Here is a 16856-nt window from a genome sequence, read left to right as displayed (position 1 = left end):
ATAATGACCCAGAGTATGAATTTAACCCATCAGTTTACAACAAGGGGAATGCCGTAAAAACACAATCCATAATACTATGGTGGAATTGCATTTTTTTTTATAATTCCAGCCCATTTAAAAAAATCTAGGTTCCTACTACGTTGTATACAATATTAAAAAGGTGCCAGTAGAAAGTTCAACTTGTCCCGTAAAAAAACAAGCAATAATACAGCTATGTGAACAGAAAAAGTTATGGCTCGGTAAGGAAGAGAGTTGAAAACTCCAAATTGCTGCATCCTGCATGAAGGGGTTATTATCATTTCTTCCCTTGCCTAAGCAATGCAGCTTTCTATGACCCCCCATGGGTTTTTATGTACACAACCTTGGAAATGTGAGGTACTCAAGTAATATGGTGTAATAGTATAGATCCTTTCATTGTGATTTGTAACCATGGTTAGAAAAAAGCTTTGTGGGTGGCAAGAAGCATGGCCCATTCACCGGGATTTGAAGGAACGTACACAAGTAACACTAGAAGAAAGGCTTTTGTAATGTGCTGCAAAGTCTAAATGTAGTATACGGGAGTTGTAATACCCGTTACTACCAAAGGTCACTTGGTGTGCTGTCGTCCCTCCTTAATATTGGGGTGTTGTTGTATGTTAGTTTTATAAAATGCAATGTAATGTGTGTATTTCCCTGTCACTGAAGCTTGCATGCACAGGCCTGCTAGGGGTGTTATTACAGGTTCTAGTCCATAGAGGGAGCTAGAGAGCCCTAGTTTATATAAGGCCAAACAAGGAAGTGCAAGGGAGACGGAGTCTAGTGTCTGTAATCTACAGATGGAGATTAGATAATGTCTGAGACCAGTCCAGGCCTGAAGCCTGCTGTTCAGGAGAAGATTCCCTCCTGAATTCCTACATGCAGAAGCAGGAATACCTTAGCCTGAGGAACCATTCAGAAGCTAGGAGAGACTGAGGCAAATATCAGAGGAGCCAGAGGTATTGAGGAAACAGAGGAGGTACTTATGAAAGCCATAATCAAGGATATAAAGCCAGTATTAGGTTAATGGGCCTTGGTGAAGAATTGCTATATTCCAGGATCAGACAGAATTAGAGTGCTAGCTCCTGTGCTGCGAATCCTGTGTTTTACACTCTGTAATTACCCTGCTGTACTGAATTGCCTGCATCGACCGAATTGCAAAATCGACTGTATGCTGAGGAACTGCGTTTCCAATATTGTCTCTGCCTGCAACCTACTAAAGTTGAAGTTCTGTTTAACACCGCGTTTCCTCAAATTATTTCCTGCATCCGCAAACGGCGTGCCACCGTTTACTTGGCACTGGCGTCACGAACTATTCCTACCTATACCTGCCCTTGCAGAGAGTCAGCTGTACCAGGTTAGTGTATATTGCACTACTACACTCAGAAACACCTACTACGCACAACTTGAGTACACTGCTCCTCTCTTTTGGCGTCACGAACAGGATACGCACGCTTTATAGTGCAAGAAGCGTGAACTTTGTGCCTTATACAAGTGCCCTGTGACCAAAGTGACAATTTTCCTGTTTTATTCAAGTGGACTTTGTGGATTAAAAATCATACCCAAAGTGTGTCAAAAACTTCTAAAAAGCGCTGTACAGTATTGCGCTGCACAGAGGAAGAAAATCGCCGCATTGGATTGTGGTTTTGTGGACTTTAAACATTCCTACTTGCTGTCAGTGAACAGACAGCGTTTGTACCTAAAGATGGCCGCTGAGCTGGCTGAATTTACCGCTGCGTCACCTTCATCCCGAAAAGGCGGGAAAAATTGGCGCCTTTCTGAGGAAAAGGCGGGAAGAAGGTCAAGGACAGGCGCCACGGCTTATCTGGACATTTGCATGTCTGCCAGCATGGACACCGCCTTCCCTATATTGAGATACCTGGGGGGCGGCCTCCCAGTGCAATGGGAGGAGCTGACTACTTTAATTGACGCGTCCCTATCGCTCTCCTCAGTAGGATCGAGCATGTTGGATTGTGAGCAGAGTGTTGCTGCAGCGTCCGCACCTGTAATTGACATGATGACTGACACCGGTGTAGAGCCAGAGGAGGCTCCACCGGCCTACGCTCCGGGACCGGAGCAACCCGCCTGCCGCACCAGGGAGAAAGAACCCGAGCCCTACTATGGCTCATGGAGGGACTTTTTTCAGCCATCGTTTAAATGGTCTTCCCTGATGGCGGAGATCCGAGAGGCCGCTATCAAGCGGAATACTAAGACTAAGATCGTGTATGAGGAGCTAACCAAGACCATACATGAAAGACATACGCACACCCAACCCCGCCTGGAAAGGAGAAAGGGAGTGGTGCTGTCGTTTGACAAATCCCGTGGCTACGGGTTTATTCAGGACTATCTTACGGGCAGAGACCTCTATGTGAATCGCAGGTCTGTCAAGAGAGACTACCTCCCTTCGTACCAGCACAGCCTCCGCGAGGGAGAGGAAGTGGAGTACACCCCTGCCGAGAGCCTGCGAGGCCCCTATGCGACTGCTGTGACCCGTCCGAAGCGAGGACCTGAGGATTGGGAGGCAGACGAAGGAGAAGACTACTCTGGCTGCGAGCGAGAACCGGAACGCTCTCCAGAGCCGGCCCATCACGCCTTCCAGGAGCGGAGCTCCTTCATTGGGCCGAACGTCTTCTGGCAGCCAACCGTGTTGGAGAAATGGGTGAGCCCCTACCCTTCCCCCGAGCTGCCACGTCGGGAGAAGACACTATCTGAGCTGGAGCAGCAAAGAGGATTGAGTGCTACCTTCCAGAACATCCGGATGGGACGGAGACCTGAGGCAAGTCCAGAACCTGAAGAGGCCGAGTCTGCATCAGCGGTGACTGTACCTGCGCCGGCGGCGCCAGCAGAGAACAGCGACTCCGACACCGAGAGTATTGGTGAGCAGATCGTCCGGCTGGAGGAGAAGTTGCGGGAGCTGCGTAAGACCTACACCGCCAGGATCCAGACACCGCCGAGGAAGGATGAGGTAAGGGTGCCTGTCACCACCCGCCGACCGCCTTCTGTTGCCACCGCTCCGTCAGTGCCCCAGACCGGACCCGCGATTGCTGTGAATTGCTGCACCCAGAGCACCGGACCGCTTGCTGCGGCGGTACCAAGTATGTCACACCCTGCAGTGATTATGCCAGGGCCGGCACGGCCCACCAGAGGGTTCACCCCTAGGCCTATGGGGCCAATACCTATTAGGGGCCCCTTTACCCTGCAGCTACCCCCTGATACAGTCATGTGGGCCCATCCTCCTGTAGAGGAATACTACAGAAGATACCTCCCTGCAGAGCCAAGTAGCTACAATATGCCACTGTGATCAGCCTGCTAGGCCCTTGATTCATTTCTTCAGAGGGTGATGTTAACCCTTCCAGGACAGGAGTCCTATGTTGCTGGCCCTTTGTTGCAGCTGCCAGTTTGTCCACGGCCCAGTGGTAGGTGTTGACCACTGAAATCATAAAGTCAGCAAGGCCACGTTTGTTTCCAGGACCTCCTGCCTGCTTTTGTTACCCCACACCAAGTTGTGCCTGTTCCTTTGTTGCACCTTTTACCCTTCACCCCCTTTTTAAGTTGATCAGGGGTATTACAGCACTTGTCTTTGCTGTCCATTTTATTGTGCAACCTGTTACTAAGGAACCGTGCCCGGAGACAGACTCAAAAGATACCTGAGCCTCTGAGATTCTTACTCTTTTAAAGTATTGTGCCCAGAGATGGACTCCACCGCACGAGAGCCTCTGTGATTTAATATGGAAATAACCTGGGTACGGACTCATGTTTGTTATTTGAGCCTCCAAGAACTTTTATACCGTTTTCTACTGTTTTATCATGGACTTATTCATTGTTATGGACTATCCTGGTTATAATGTTACGCTGTGCCAGGTCAGCGCCCCCGTTCCATTCACTATCCTGAGAGAAGAGAACGACGCCCCTTGTCACTACCCTTCACCTTTGCCAATTGGACCTGATGTAAATGTAAATGCAGATGAATTACATGTATGTATGCCTGCATGTCTCTATTTTCTATTTCAGGTAGAGATTCCAGTTGGGCGACCCATGATGGAGTACGAGGGCGTACTCAGCTTAAAGCAGTGGGGTATGTAGTATACGGGAGTTGTAATACCCGTTACTACCAAAGGTCACTTGGTGTGCTGTCGTCCCTCCTTAATATTGGGGTGTTGTTGTATGTTAGTTTTATAAAATGCAATGTAATGTGTGTATTTCCCTGTCACTGAAGCTTGCATGCACAGGCCTGCTAGGGGTGTTATTACAGGTTCTAGTCCATAGAGGGAGCTAGAGAGCCCTAGTTTATATAAGGCCAAACAAGGAAGTGCAAGGGAGACGGAGTCTAGTGTCTGTAATCTACAGATGGAGATTAGATAATGTCTGAGACCAGTCCAGGCCTGAAGCCTGCTGTTCAGGAGAAGATTCCCTCCTGAATTCCTACATGCAGAAGCAGGAATACCTTAGCCTGAGGAACCATTCAGAAGCTAGGAGAGACTGAGGCAAATATCAGAGGAGCCAGAGGTATTGAGGAAACAGAGGAGGTACTTATGAAAGCCATAATCAAGGATATAAAGCCAGTATTAGGTTAATGGGCCTTGGTGAAGAATTGCTATATTCCAGGATCAGACAGAATTAGAGTGCTAGCTCCTGTGCTGCGAATCCTGTGTTTTACACTCTGTAATTACCCTGCTGTACTGAATTGCCTGCATCGACCGAATTGCAAAATCGACTGTATGCTGAGGAACTGCGTTTCCAATATTGTCTCTGCCTGCAACCTACTAAAGTTGAAGTTCTGTTTAACACCGCGTTTCCTCAAATTATTTCCTGCATCCGCAAACGGCGTGCCACCGTTTACTTGGCACTGGCGTCACGAACTATTCCTACCTATACCTGCCCTTGCAGAGAGTCAGCTGTACCAGGTTAGTGTATATTGCACTACTACACTCAGAAACACCTACTACGCACAACTTGAGTACACTGCATAAATCATAAAAGTTACTATGTGCTTTGGATAACACCCAAAAATTAAATTGGTTTCTGAAAGGATGGAAAGAATCCGTTGTCATTGGCTGAGACAGAAGAGTATATGTTCATAAATAGGGTTTTAAAGGGTTTCTATCACTTCGTTTCACCTATTTAGCTTTCAGACACTAGCGATCCGCTAGTGTCTGCTTTATCTAACCATCCTAATATAAGAGCTTATTGTCCTGCCGTTTAGCTAAAAAAATAACTTATATAGATATGCAAATGAGCCTCTAGGTGCTATGGGGGCGTCATTAGCACCTAGAGGCTCCGTCTACCTTAACAAACTGCCGCCGCCCAGCGCGTCCCTCCAGCCCGCCCATCTCCAGCTGAAGCGATCCTCTCCGTGCGCGTCTCTGTTCTGCGCATGCGCAGTGAATGTCTGATCGCTTCCCTGCTCAGACATCTCCACTGCGCCTGTTCCTCGGAGCACTATGACGTCATCGGCGCAGGCGCAGTGGAGATGTCTGAGCAGGGAAGCGATCAGATATTCACTGCGCATGCGCCGAATACGAGGAGCATCGCATTCCGGAGGAGATGGGCGGGCTGGAGGGACGCGCTGGGCGGCGGCAGTTTGTTAAGGTAGACGGAGCCTCTAGGTGCTAATCACGCCCCCATAGCACCTAGAGGCTCATTTGCATATCTATATAAGTTATTTTTTTAGCTAAACGGCAGGACAATAAGCTCTTATATTAGGATGGTTAGATAGAGCAGACACTAGCGGATCGCTAGTGTCTGAAAGCTAAATAGGTGAAACGAAGTGATAGAAACCCTTTTAAGAATGCAAACGAGAAGATGCCAGCACAGTCTGCAGGTCAATGGCTGATGATTCAGTCTCACAATGCAGCATACCTATAGCCGAGCCGCAATGTTTAGGTTGAGGAGTTTAAGAGAAAAAAAATCCACATATTTCTGTGGTAGGTCTTGTGTCAGCATTTTGCAGTATACCATAAATGCATAGGAATTGGGATGAACTCTGTTCAAGGTTTTGGAGTCACTGGATTAATATTTGGCCTTTAAGAGGTTTTGCGGGACTTTCATAGGAACTAACCTACCAAAACTTGCCGCGTGCACCAGTAATGTGATAGAGATGGGCCATATGCTGCCTCCAGACAATGATTGACAGTTTTCTTTTCTATGCACAAAAGGAAAGAAGTCTGTTAATCATCGTCCAGAGGCAGGGAAATGCAGGGTAGCGTGTGGCAGTGGATCTATCTCTCACAGTACTGGACTGCTCTGTGGGTTTCGCTGTGTGACAGACCACTAAAATCAGCAGGTCTGTCACTATACTAAGTGAGGGCAGCATTGGGTTCCCTTTAAAATTAAAAAACAAAAACATCTTATAATTGACCCTTCCTCCAGCACCATTCTGTGTGGTACTGGTCCGGTTCTCCTGCCAACAGCAGTGGTAACATACCTGGGTACGCAACATGACTGCTGCAGACAATTACTACCCTCAGCTATCAACCACAGATCTGATATTCATGACCTATACCAGCATATCCTCGGATATGGACTCCACTTTTTCAGTGATGCGTCGCATCAGGTCGTTCAGATCCTGTGGCTGGGTGGGCAGATACATTGAGTTCTTGATGTAGCCACCACAGAAAGATGTTGTAGGGTGTTCGATCTGGTGATCATGGAGGCCAGTGCAACACTGTTGAATTGTTTATACTGGCATGACTGATCTAACGTTCCGGTAGAGTTTCATTCAGGTATTGGTGAACATCCAACTGGAAAAGAGGAGGAGCAGCATCCTGTTGATAGAGGAAGATCTGCCAAGAGTAGTCTATCTATGGCAATAGCCATTCCATTAACAATTCCAGGTAGGAGAGGCCAGTGACAGTATACTCGGGGGGGAAAAGGGGACCGTAGACTTTGTGCCTGCTCGCTGTACAGAACACCTTTGGATGAGTCCCTCATGTGCTGGACAAAGGCATGTGGGTTTTGTGAGCCTAAGATTCTTACGTTGTGGTGACTGACCTTTCCGATGAGGTGCAAGGTAGCCTCATTGCTGTACACCAGCCTGTCAGTGAATTTGTCCTCTTCGTACCGGCCCCGCAAGTTATATCTGTCGCAGATTATGGTTATTTGTGCCGCAATCTGCAATTTTTCCCGCTCATGCCGGGTCTAAAAATGGGGGCGTGGTGTGGGCGGCACCACTTGTTTTAGGCATAGAAAATGTTCTAAATCTACACCAGCAAGGAAGCTGGCGTAGATTTAAACTAGCAGTGGATGCACCGTGGTTTGTGGCACTTGTAGTTCCATATTAGTCAGTCTGGTCTTCTTTCTAGGACTATTCTCGTACACGGCTCTAATCCTGTTCACTGTCTCTTCCAAAGTCTTTGGGCAGCCCAGACTTTTCCCATGACATAAACAGCCAATGGTTTTGTATTACTTCACCCAATGCAGAATGCAGTTTCCATGCAGGGCACATTTACGAAATGTATTCAGAAAATTTAACTGTACTGTCACAACAGAAAAAGCTTCTTCTTGCTGCAATGTCACCATCTTAAACCTGCCCTATGTGTACAGGTTTAATCATGGCACAGATTTCATTTTCTATATATATACACACATACATACATATACATATATATATATATATATATATATATATATATATATATATATATATATATATATATATACACACACACACACACACACACACACACACACACACACACACAGTGCTGCCCATAATTATTCATACCCCTGGCAAATTTTGACTTAAAGTTACTTTTATTCAACCAGCAAGTAATTTTTTGACGGGAAATGACATAGGTGTCTCCCAAAAGATAATAAGACGATGTACAAGAGACATTGTGGGAAAAAAAATAATAATTCTCAGCTTTTATTTACATTTGAGCAAAAAGTGTCTAGTCCAAAATTATTCATACCCTTCTCAATAATCAATAGAAAAGCCGTTATTGGCTATTACAGCAATCAAACGCTTCCTATATTTCTCCACAGGTATTTTTGCCCATTCATCTTTAGCAATGAGCTCCAAATCTTTCAGGTTGGAGGGTCTTCTTGCCATCACCCTGATCTTTAGCTCCCTCCACAGATTCTCAATTGGATTCAAGTCTGGACTCTGGCTGGGCTGCTCCAAAACATTAATGTTGTTGTCTGCTAACCATTTCTTCACCACTTTTGCTGTGTGTTTTGGGTAATTGTCATGCTGAAATGTCCACTGGTGGCCAAGGCCAAGTTTCTCTGCAGACTGCCTGATGTTGTCGTTGAGAATCCTCATGTATTGCTCTTTTTTCATGGTGCCGTTTACTGTGATTAGGTTCCCTGGTCCATTGGCTGAAAAACAGCCCCCAAAGCATTAGGTTCCCACCACCATGTTTGACAGTGGGGATGGTGTTCTTTGGGTTGAAGGCTTCTACTTTTTTACGGCAAATGAAGGAAACATCATTGTGACCAAACAATTCAATTTTTGTTTCATTTGACCATAACACAGAAAACCAGAAGTCTTCTTCTTTGTCCAGATGAGCATTTGCAAAGGCCAAGCGAGCTTTTGTGTGCCTTATCTGGAGAAGTGGCGTCCTCCTTAGTCTGCATTGTGCAGTGTCCGTTGGATTGTCTGCCTTGAGACATTGCCACCAGCAGAGCCCAGATTCACCAGGATGGTCTTGGTGGTGATCCTTGGATTCTTTTTCACCTCTCTAACTATCCTCCTGGCCAGCACAGGTGTCACTTTTGGTTTCCGACCACATCCTCTGAGATTTTCCACAGTGCGGAACAGCTTGTATTTTTTTTGCTCAAATGTAAATAAAAGCTGAGAAATGTTTTTTTTCCACAGTAATGCCTCTTTTACATCATCTTATTATCTTTTGGGAGACACCTATGTCATTTCCCATCAAAAAATTAGTTACTTTTATTCAACCAGCAAGTAAGTCAAAATTTGCCAGGGGTATGAATAATTATGGGCAGCACTGTATATACAGTGGATATAAAAAGTCTACACACCCCTGTTAAAATGTCAGGTTTCTGTGATTGAAAAAAATGACAAAGATAAATCATTTCAGAACTTTTTCCACCTTTAATGTGACCTATAAACTGTACCACTCAATTGAAAAACAAACTGAAGTCTTTTAGGTAGAGGGAACAAAAAAAACGAAAATAATATGGTTGCATAAGTGTGCACACCCTCTTATAACTGGGGATGTAGCTGTGTTCAGAATTAAGCAATCACATTCAAAATCATGTTAAATAGGAGTCAGCATACACCTGCCATCATTTAAAGTGCCTCTGATTAACCCCAAATAAAGGTCAGCTGCTCTAGTTGGTCTTTCCTGAAGTTTTCTTAGTCGCATCCCACAGCAAAAGCCATGGTCCACAGAGAGCTTCCAAAGCATCAGAGGGATCTTATTGTTAAAAAGTATCAGTCAGGAGAAGGGTACAAAAGAATTTCCAAGGCATTAGATATACCATGGAACACAGTAAAGACAGTCAGCATCAAGTGGAGAAAATATGGAACAACAGTGACATTACGAAGAACTGGACATCCCTCCAAAATTGATGAAAAAAAGAGAAGACGACTGGTCTGGAAAACTACCAGGAGGCCTACAGCAACATTAAAGGAGCTGCAGGAATATCTGGCAAGTACTGACTGTGTGGTACATGTGACAACAATCTCCCGTATTCTTCATATGTCTGGGCTATGGGGTAGAGTGGCAAGAAGAAAGCCTTTTCTTACGAAGAAAAACATCCAAGCCAGGCTACATTTTGCAAAAACACATCTGAAGTCTCCCAAATGCATGTGGGAAAAGGTGTTCTGGTCTGATGAAACCAAGGTTGAACCTTTTGGCCACAATGCCAAAAGATATGTTTGGGGCAAAAACAACACTGCACATCACCAAAAGAACACCATACCCACAGTGAAGCATGGTGGTAGCAGCATCATGCCAAGGGGCTGTTTTTCTTCAGCTGGAACTGGGGCCTTAGTTAAGCTAGAGGGAATTATGAACAGTAGAGATGGCCAGTTCGCAGTGTTCGCCCGCGAACACATGCGATCCCCCATCTTAACTTACAAGTCCGGTGAGGCACAGGTAAGTCCTTACCTGTGCACGAGCCGGTCTGAAATGAAATGCGGTCTCCGGGAGCAGGCAGTTCCGAGATGGCAGATCGCATGTGTTCGCGGGTGAACACTGCGAACTGGCCATCACTGATGAACAGTTCCAAATACCAGTCAATATTGGCACAAAACCTTCAGGCTTCTGCTAGAAAGCTGAACATGAAGAGGAACTTCATCTTTCAGCATGACAACGACCCAAAGCATACATCCAAATCAACAAAGGAATGGCTTCACCAGAAGTAGATTAAAGTTTTGGAATGGCCCAGCCAGAGCCCAGACCTGAATCCGATTGAAAATCTGTGGGGTGATCTGAAGAGGGCTGTACACAAGTGATGCCCTCGCAATCTGACAGATTTGGAGTGTTTTTGCAAAGAAAAGTGGGCAAATCTTGCCAAGTCAAAATGTGCCATGCTGATAGACTCCTACTCCAAAAGACTGAGTGCTGTAATAAAATCAAAAGGTGCTTTAACAAAGTATTAGTGGGTGTGCACACTTATGCAACCATATTATTTTATTTTTATATTTTTTCTTCCCTCTACCTAAAAGATTTCAGTTTGTTTTTCAATTGAGTTGTACAGTTTATAGGTCACATTAAAAGGTGGAAAAAGTTCTGAAATGATTTATCATTTTTTGACATCACAGAAACCTGACATTTTAACAGGGGTGTGTAGACTTTTTATATCCACTGTACATATACACACAAAGATTTTTTTTTAACTTTTTTATTTTAATCATAATTTTTTATTTTTTTTTATTCATTCACGCTTTGTTTGGTGGTAAAAGCAGAATTGCGTTATGGATTCCGTTACCGTGGACCATAAAGCAATTCTACGATGGAATGCATAACGGAATGCCTTTAGGAGGTATTCCGTTATTCATTCCATCATAATAGAAGTCTATGGGCTGCAAAACGGATCCGTCCAGTTTCCGTTATGCAAGGGAGTCCTCTCCTACATAACGGAAACCGGACGGATCCGTTATGCAGGCCATAGACTTTATTATGACGGAATGCCTCTAAAGGCATTCCGTTATGCATTCTGTCATAGAATTGTGTTATGGTCCGTGGTAACGGAATCTATAATGCAATTCTTCTTTTACCACCAAACGAAGCGTGAACACATTTCATAACATGAAATTCGCTCATCTCTAATAAAAATGTTTTTATTTGGAATAAAGCAAATCACGTTTATTGTATTTTTTGTGTTGCTATATAATTTTTGGTAAATAATAATTGCATAACATTTATTAATTTAATTAGGAGACTTTTGCTTTACCACATGTATACCGTATTTTCCGCTTGATAAGACGCACCCTGGTTTTTGGAGGAGGAAAATTAGAAAAAAAATATTTATCATACCTCATGCCTCAGGTCATAGTCCTGACACTGTACGCAGTCAGGACAGTGCAGCACGGCACCCGGAGAAGATCAAGCAGGGAGAGGCGAGTACCGACAGCGTTTTACTCCCCGCAAATCCTGCATACTAGTGAGCTCTTCTATAATGGAAGCACTCCCTAGTATTCACTTTATAAGAAGCACTGCCATTTTCCCCCAACTATTAAAGCGGAAAATACGGGTATTTGTAAACCCTAATGAACTGGCAAATGTCTATATGATAGTAAATTATTGCCTGTGCATTTAATTATCCGTATGGACAGTGTCATGCCCAAACAGTCACTAATACCAGACAGCCCTGGGGTGCTCTAATAGTCCCTAGGTTGTCAGTAACAAATTGATCCTGGCAGTAATGTGACCATTACACTGGTGATTGTGCAGGCACAGCTTTTGGGGCCATGTGATCATAACATACACGTAAGGCATTATGCGGGACTACCTCCCACCTATGACATACCGTCAATGTGTCCATTTTCAGGAGGGGGTCAATAATAATTATCACAGGGTAATCATAGTTATCGCAGCTCCCTATACATTTCACTTCTTGTAGGATTAAAATATGATCGGTAATAGTAATAATGGTACTATATGAGGATTACTTAAATGATATTTAATTAAATTTGAATTATTTCAAATTTATTGGGTTCATAATTTATTGGCATTAAACTAATGGGCTTTTTTGATAAAAAAAAAAGTGCCCCACACCAAAAATAAAACAACCCCCCTCCCAAATATAAAAAACAACAACATTGGGCAATGTATCTACATAGATCTATAAAGATCCATCCATTCATTATATAGTGTATATACTGGTAGATAGCCTGATCAATCTATCTAGAGATGTACATGTATACCCACAAATACTGTATATTCAAGCAAAATGTTTTCGGTGGTCTCAATTGGAAAATTACTGTGCACAAAAGTAAAATATGTGAAATGATCCCTTTTCTTTACAAATGGAAAACATTTCAGAATAATGTACGTAATACACCATACCGTGAGAATGAGCCATCTGCCAGTGTCCTATATTGGCCCTATGTCCATCCATCATGGCAAGAGGAAACGATACAACGTCCCCGGCTGCAAATACGTCATGTACGCTGGTACGCATGAACTAGTGGAAGACAATATAGAGCGGAGGCATCATTACTTACTATAAATATCTGTCTGAAAATTGTCGTTCATGGAGGACATTCTCATCCTGCGTTGTAATTTTATACAGCAGAATGTTTTCTCCTAACAGAGATATGCTAATTTACCACAGCACACCACCATTGCTATGGCTCCACAGCCATCAGGGTCACTGGTAGAAGAGAACAGCAAGCATTCTCAATGCAAATGTCTAAGCATCACAAACAATAGGGCTACACATGAAAAAGGAATCTGGGCCACATCCTCAGTAGGTATACTTGGGGCTAGGCTGCCGAGTCAATCCTAAAAGACAGCAATGTAGATATTTTTCTACTTCTCGGACATTGTTCCCAGTTGTACAAATGTAGACAACGTTAATCTGACATAAAAGCTACTGAAATAACTCAAGTTAAAGTTCACTGCAACTGTGGGTTTAACATGTTAAAGGGGTTTTCCAGTGCTTAGATACTGATGACTTATCCTCGGGATAGGTCATCAATACCACATCAGTGGAGGTCTGACTCCTGGCACGCCCACCGATGAGCTGTTTCTGGGAGCTGCCAGAAGCTACAAGGAGGCTACATCCATTGTATAGTTTTTGGCACCAGCGTACTGCAACTCAGCTCCCAATCACTTGAATGGTAGAGGAGCTGCAGTACTTAGCCTGGCCATTGCACAGTGGATGGAACCTTTTCCTTTCGGCTTCATCCACTGTATACTTTCCAGCGCTGATGATTACCCCAAACAGCTGTTCAGTGAGTGCGGGATGTTGGATCCCTACATTCTGATATTGATGACCTATCCTGAGGACAGGCCATCATTACCAGACTGACAGGATCCGACATACCGCAACCCCACCAATCAATTGTTTCAATGAAGAGCCGGAAGTCTGCGCTGTAACTACACAGCTCTGTCCATTGTGCATTGGGCAGAGCCGATAACTACAACGCTGACTCGATTCACCTCAATGTACCATAAAACACCTTTACACATCAAGTTAGTGTTTGCTACATCTGTATTCTGACCGCTAAAGAAAGACAAAGGGAAGAAATGCTGTGAAATTACTGAAAAGTAATGTTTGTTTCCACAGGAGGAGCAGGGCTGAGGATGGGTGTGGTAGTGTAACGGTCAATCACAGTAGCACTGCGCACACCGATGGGCCAGGGTAGTGTTAGAAGAGCACACCCTTCCTTCCCTCAGGGCACATCCTGATGTTGGGGCTCCTGCCTGATGATAGTTGGGGTGCACTTGATGTTATAGGTTTGACACGGTACAAGGCAAAAGGTGTAGGGTGAAATGGCCAGCATATGGTGCAGTAACCAGGCCAGGTATAGGAAATACACCTCTCTTTAATAAAGTGCAGAATGGAAGTTGTACATTCAAAAGCAGTGGCATACCTACCATATAGGCAGACCACGCAGCTGCTATGGGGCCCGTGAGGAAGAGGGGCCCGCAGTGGAGGAAAGGCCCCGCCCCCTCATTTCTCCTGTCTATCGTTCTAAAGCTAAAGGACCTTTGATGTCATCACAGGTCCTGTAAGGGAAATGCACAGTGTAAAGTGTAGTTCCCAGGTTAGAACAGTGCATCTGCCAGGACCTGTGATTACATCATCTTCAACATCACAGGTCCTGCAGGATCTAGCAAAGGAACTGCACCAATAATGGTGTAGTTCCTAGGTTTGAAAGGTACATCTGCCAGGACCTGTGATGACATCATCACAGGTCCTTCAACCCCTAACAGCAAGTATTAGAAGTTCACAATCAGCTCTGCATTGATCCATACAGACTGGAATGGAGTGGTAAGAGGAGGTCCTCCACTTTTCATCATTTACCCCCCCCCATGCCCTGTTTTACTCATTGCTCACTCATGTATAATACTTCAGACAGTTACAGTGACCACTACCTCATGTACCTCACACACACAGTGACTATAATGCATAACTGACCACATATTTCTGTAAACAATGCATCTACAGTATTATACCTTGTATGTCTCACATCAATACACTGCTCTGTGTGTAATATATATATATATATACACACTGCATATATTACACAGTATTAGAGATGCAATATGTACAGATACTGTATATAGTATATACAGCAGTGTACTGATATGTGAGATACGAGGTATAATATATGCAGTGTGTATAGCTATATAGTATATACAGCAGTGTACTTATATGTTAGGTACGAGGTATAATAGATGAAGTGTGTACAGGTATATTGTATATACAGCAGTGGATTGATATGTAAGGTACGAGCTGTAATTTATACCTCATACCTCACATGTCAGTAGCTGCTATATATACACAATATATCTGTACACACTGCATCTATTATACCTCGTACCTCACATATTACACTACTGTATATACTATATATCTGTACAGACTGCATATAATATACCCTGTACTGCACATATCAATACACTGCTGTATATACTATATACCTGTACACACTGCATATATTATACCACGTTCCTCACATATCAGTACACTGCTGTATACACTATACATCTGTACACACTACATCTATTATACCTCTTTTGTGTGCCAGGGCTGTTTTGTAATCCCAATCCGGCCCTGATGGCATAAATGTAAAAACGCAGCAGCAAGAATAGTTCATGGAACAAAGAGAGGCCTGGAATGGGTAGTGGGAGGGGCTATAAAAGGGGAATGGGGGCCCAATTTAGATTCTTGCTATGGGTTCCAGTGCTTTCTATGTACGCCCCTGTTCAAAAGGTATCAAAACACAATTCTAAGGCAAGTTACAATGCAGTCTCTTCCCAGATAGCAATGTACTGATTTGAGTAAGGAAGGGAATTATAGTCCTCTTCCTCTCTGACTTCCCAGAATCTCTCTCTGCAGAATCTAAGGCTGTCAATGGTGGTTGTCATTTCCAACTAAGGGATACTGAGTTAAAGATACGGTTGGCCAGACCATGTCCAAGTCTAAAGGGTGTGTCAGCAATGCCCCTCTCACTACAATAAAGTCTATGAGCTTTGATCAGCAAATACCTAACTGGCTCCAATGCTCGGCCATGCAGATTCTGGATCTTCTTGGTTCTTTCCCTTATCTCTCTCTCTCTCTTTGGAGTACTGTATTAATGGTGAGATCTTTCCTGTTCAGTAGATAATCCTCAGAGAGGGTAATTCTCTGGAATTGGTCCTGTAGGGAAGTGTAGCACATGTCACAGCTCTCACTTCCTCCTCTAAGGCCTTATTCACACGTCCGTTGTTTCTTTCCTGATCTGTTCCGTTTTTTGCTGAACAGATCTGAACCAGATCTGGACCCATTCATTTTCAATGGGTCCTGAAAAAAAACGGACAGCTCAATGTCTGATTTTTTTTCAGGACCCATTGAAAATGAATGGGTCCAGATCTGGTCCAGATCTGTTCAGCAAAAAACGGAACAGATCAGGAAAGAAACAACGGACGTGTGAATGGACTCTAACTCCAGACTAAACTGAGCTAGGGGTGGATCCAGGAGCCACACCTAACTTCCTGCAGTGGCTAAGTCAGGGTTATTTTACCCACTCATCCATGCAAAAGCTATGCTGGGTACAAATTTACAAGTAGAGATGAACAAAGTATTGGAAAATTAGATTTGGCTGCTTCGTCGAAAAAAAAATTTGCTTTGTGATTACTTTGCTTTGTGACGTATTTCTTTGTAAGTAGTGGGTGCAATGTAGTGGGTGAGAGTGGCGATTGTTTATGTATTTTTATTTTGGGGAAAGGGGGGCGATTAGAATTTTTATATATTTTTTATATTTTTATAAACTTTTTTTACACTGTTTTATAATTCCCATAGGGAACTATAACAAGCAATCATCAGATTGCTTCTCATAGACTCCAATGCATTGGCATTGGAGTCTATGAGGATTATACTATGTTCATAGTACTAGTATGTTCATATACTCCACAGGAGCTAATGTGCGGCAGCCTCGTAATAGGAATACAGAGGCTGCCGCACACACACTCCGGCTCCCTTTATCCTCACTGTGGGGAGCCGGTACACACTAAGAAGCGCACGCTTCTGGGTTTTTGCACTCTCAGATGCCATGGTCACGTTTGACCACGCCAGCTGAGGGGTTAAAAGTATGCGATCAACGTTATCGTCGATCACATAAATTAGCCCCAGTGTCTGCTGTTTAAGGTCCCATTCAGTGCCGTACATATACACCGCTGGTCACAAAGGGGTTAACAGCCTTCTCTGTACACACA

At 44.0% G+C, this 16856-nt stretch overlaps 1 protein-coding gene across 2 annotated transcripts in view; it reads right to left on the bottom strand.

The window, feature by feature from the left end:
* Window positions 1–16856, bottom strand: part of LOC120994759 (apoptosis-inducing factor 3-like) — a 198809-nt gene that overhangs the window by 35111 nt on the left and 146842 nt on the right. For both annotated transcript variants that reach the window (XM_040423553.1, XM_040423554.1), the window contains one exon: window positions 12498–12615. In XM_040423553.1, the coding sequence (XP_040279487.1) occupies window positions 12498–12615 (118 nt within the window). The remainder of the gene's footprint in view (window positions 1–12497; window positions 12616–16856) is intronic.

Source organism: Bufo bufo, chromosome 3 (genome assembly GCF_905171765.1).
Source record: "Bufo bufo chromosome 3, aBufBuf1.1, whole genome shotgun sequence".
NCBI classification, from domain to species: Eukaryota; Metazoa; Chordata; class Amphibia; order Anura; family Bufonidae; genus Bufo; species Bufo bufo.
This window is presented reverse-complemented; position numbering and strand designations above follow the sequence as displayed.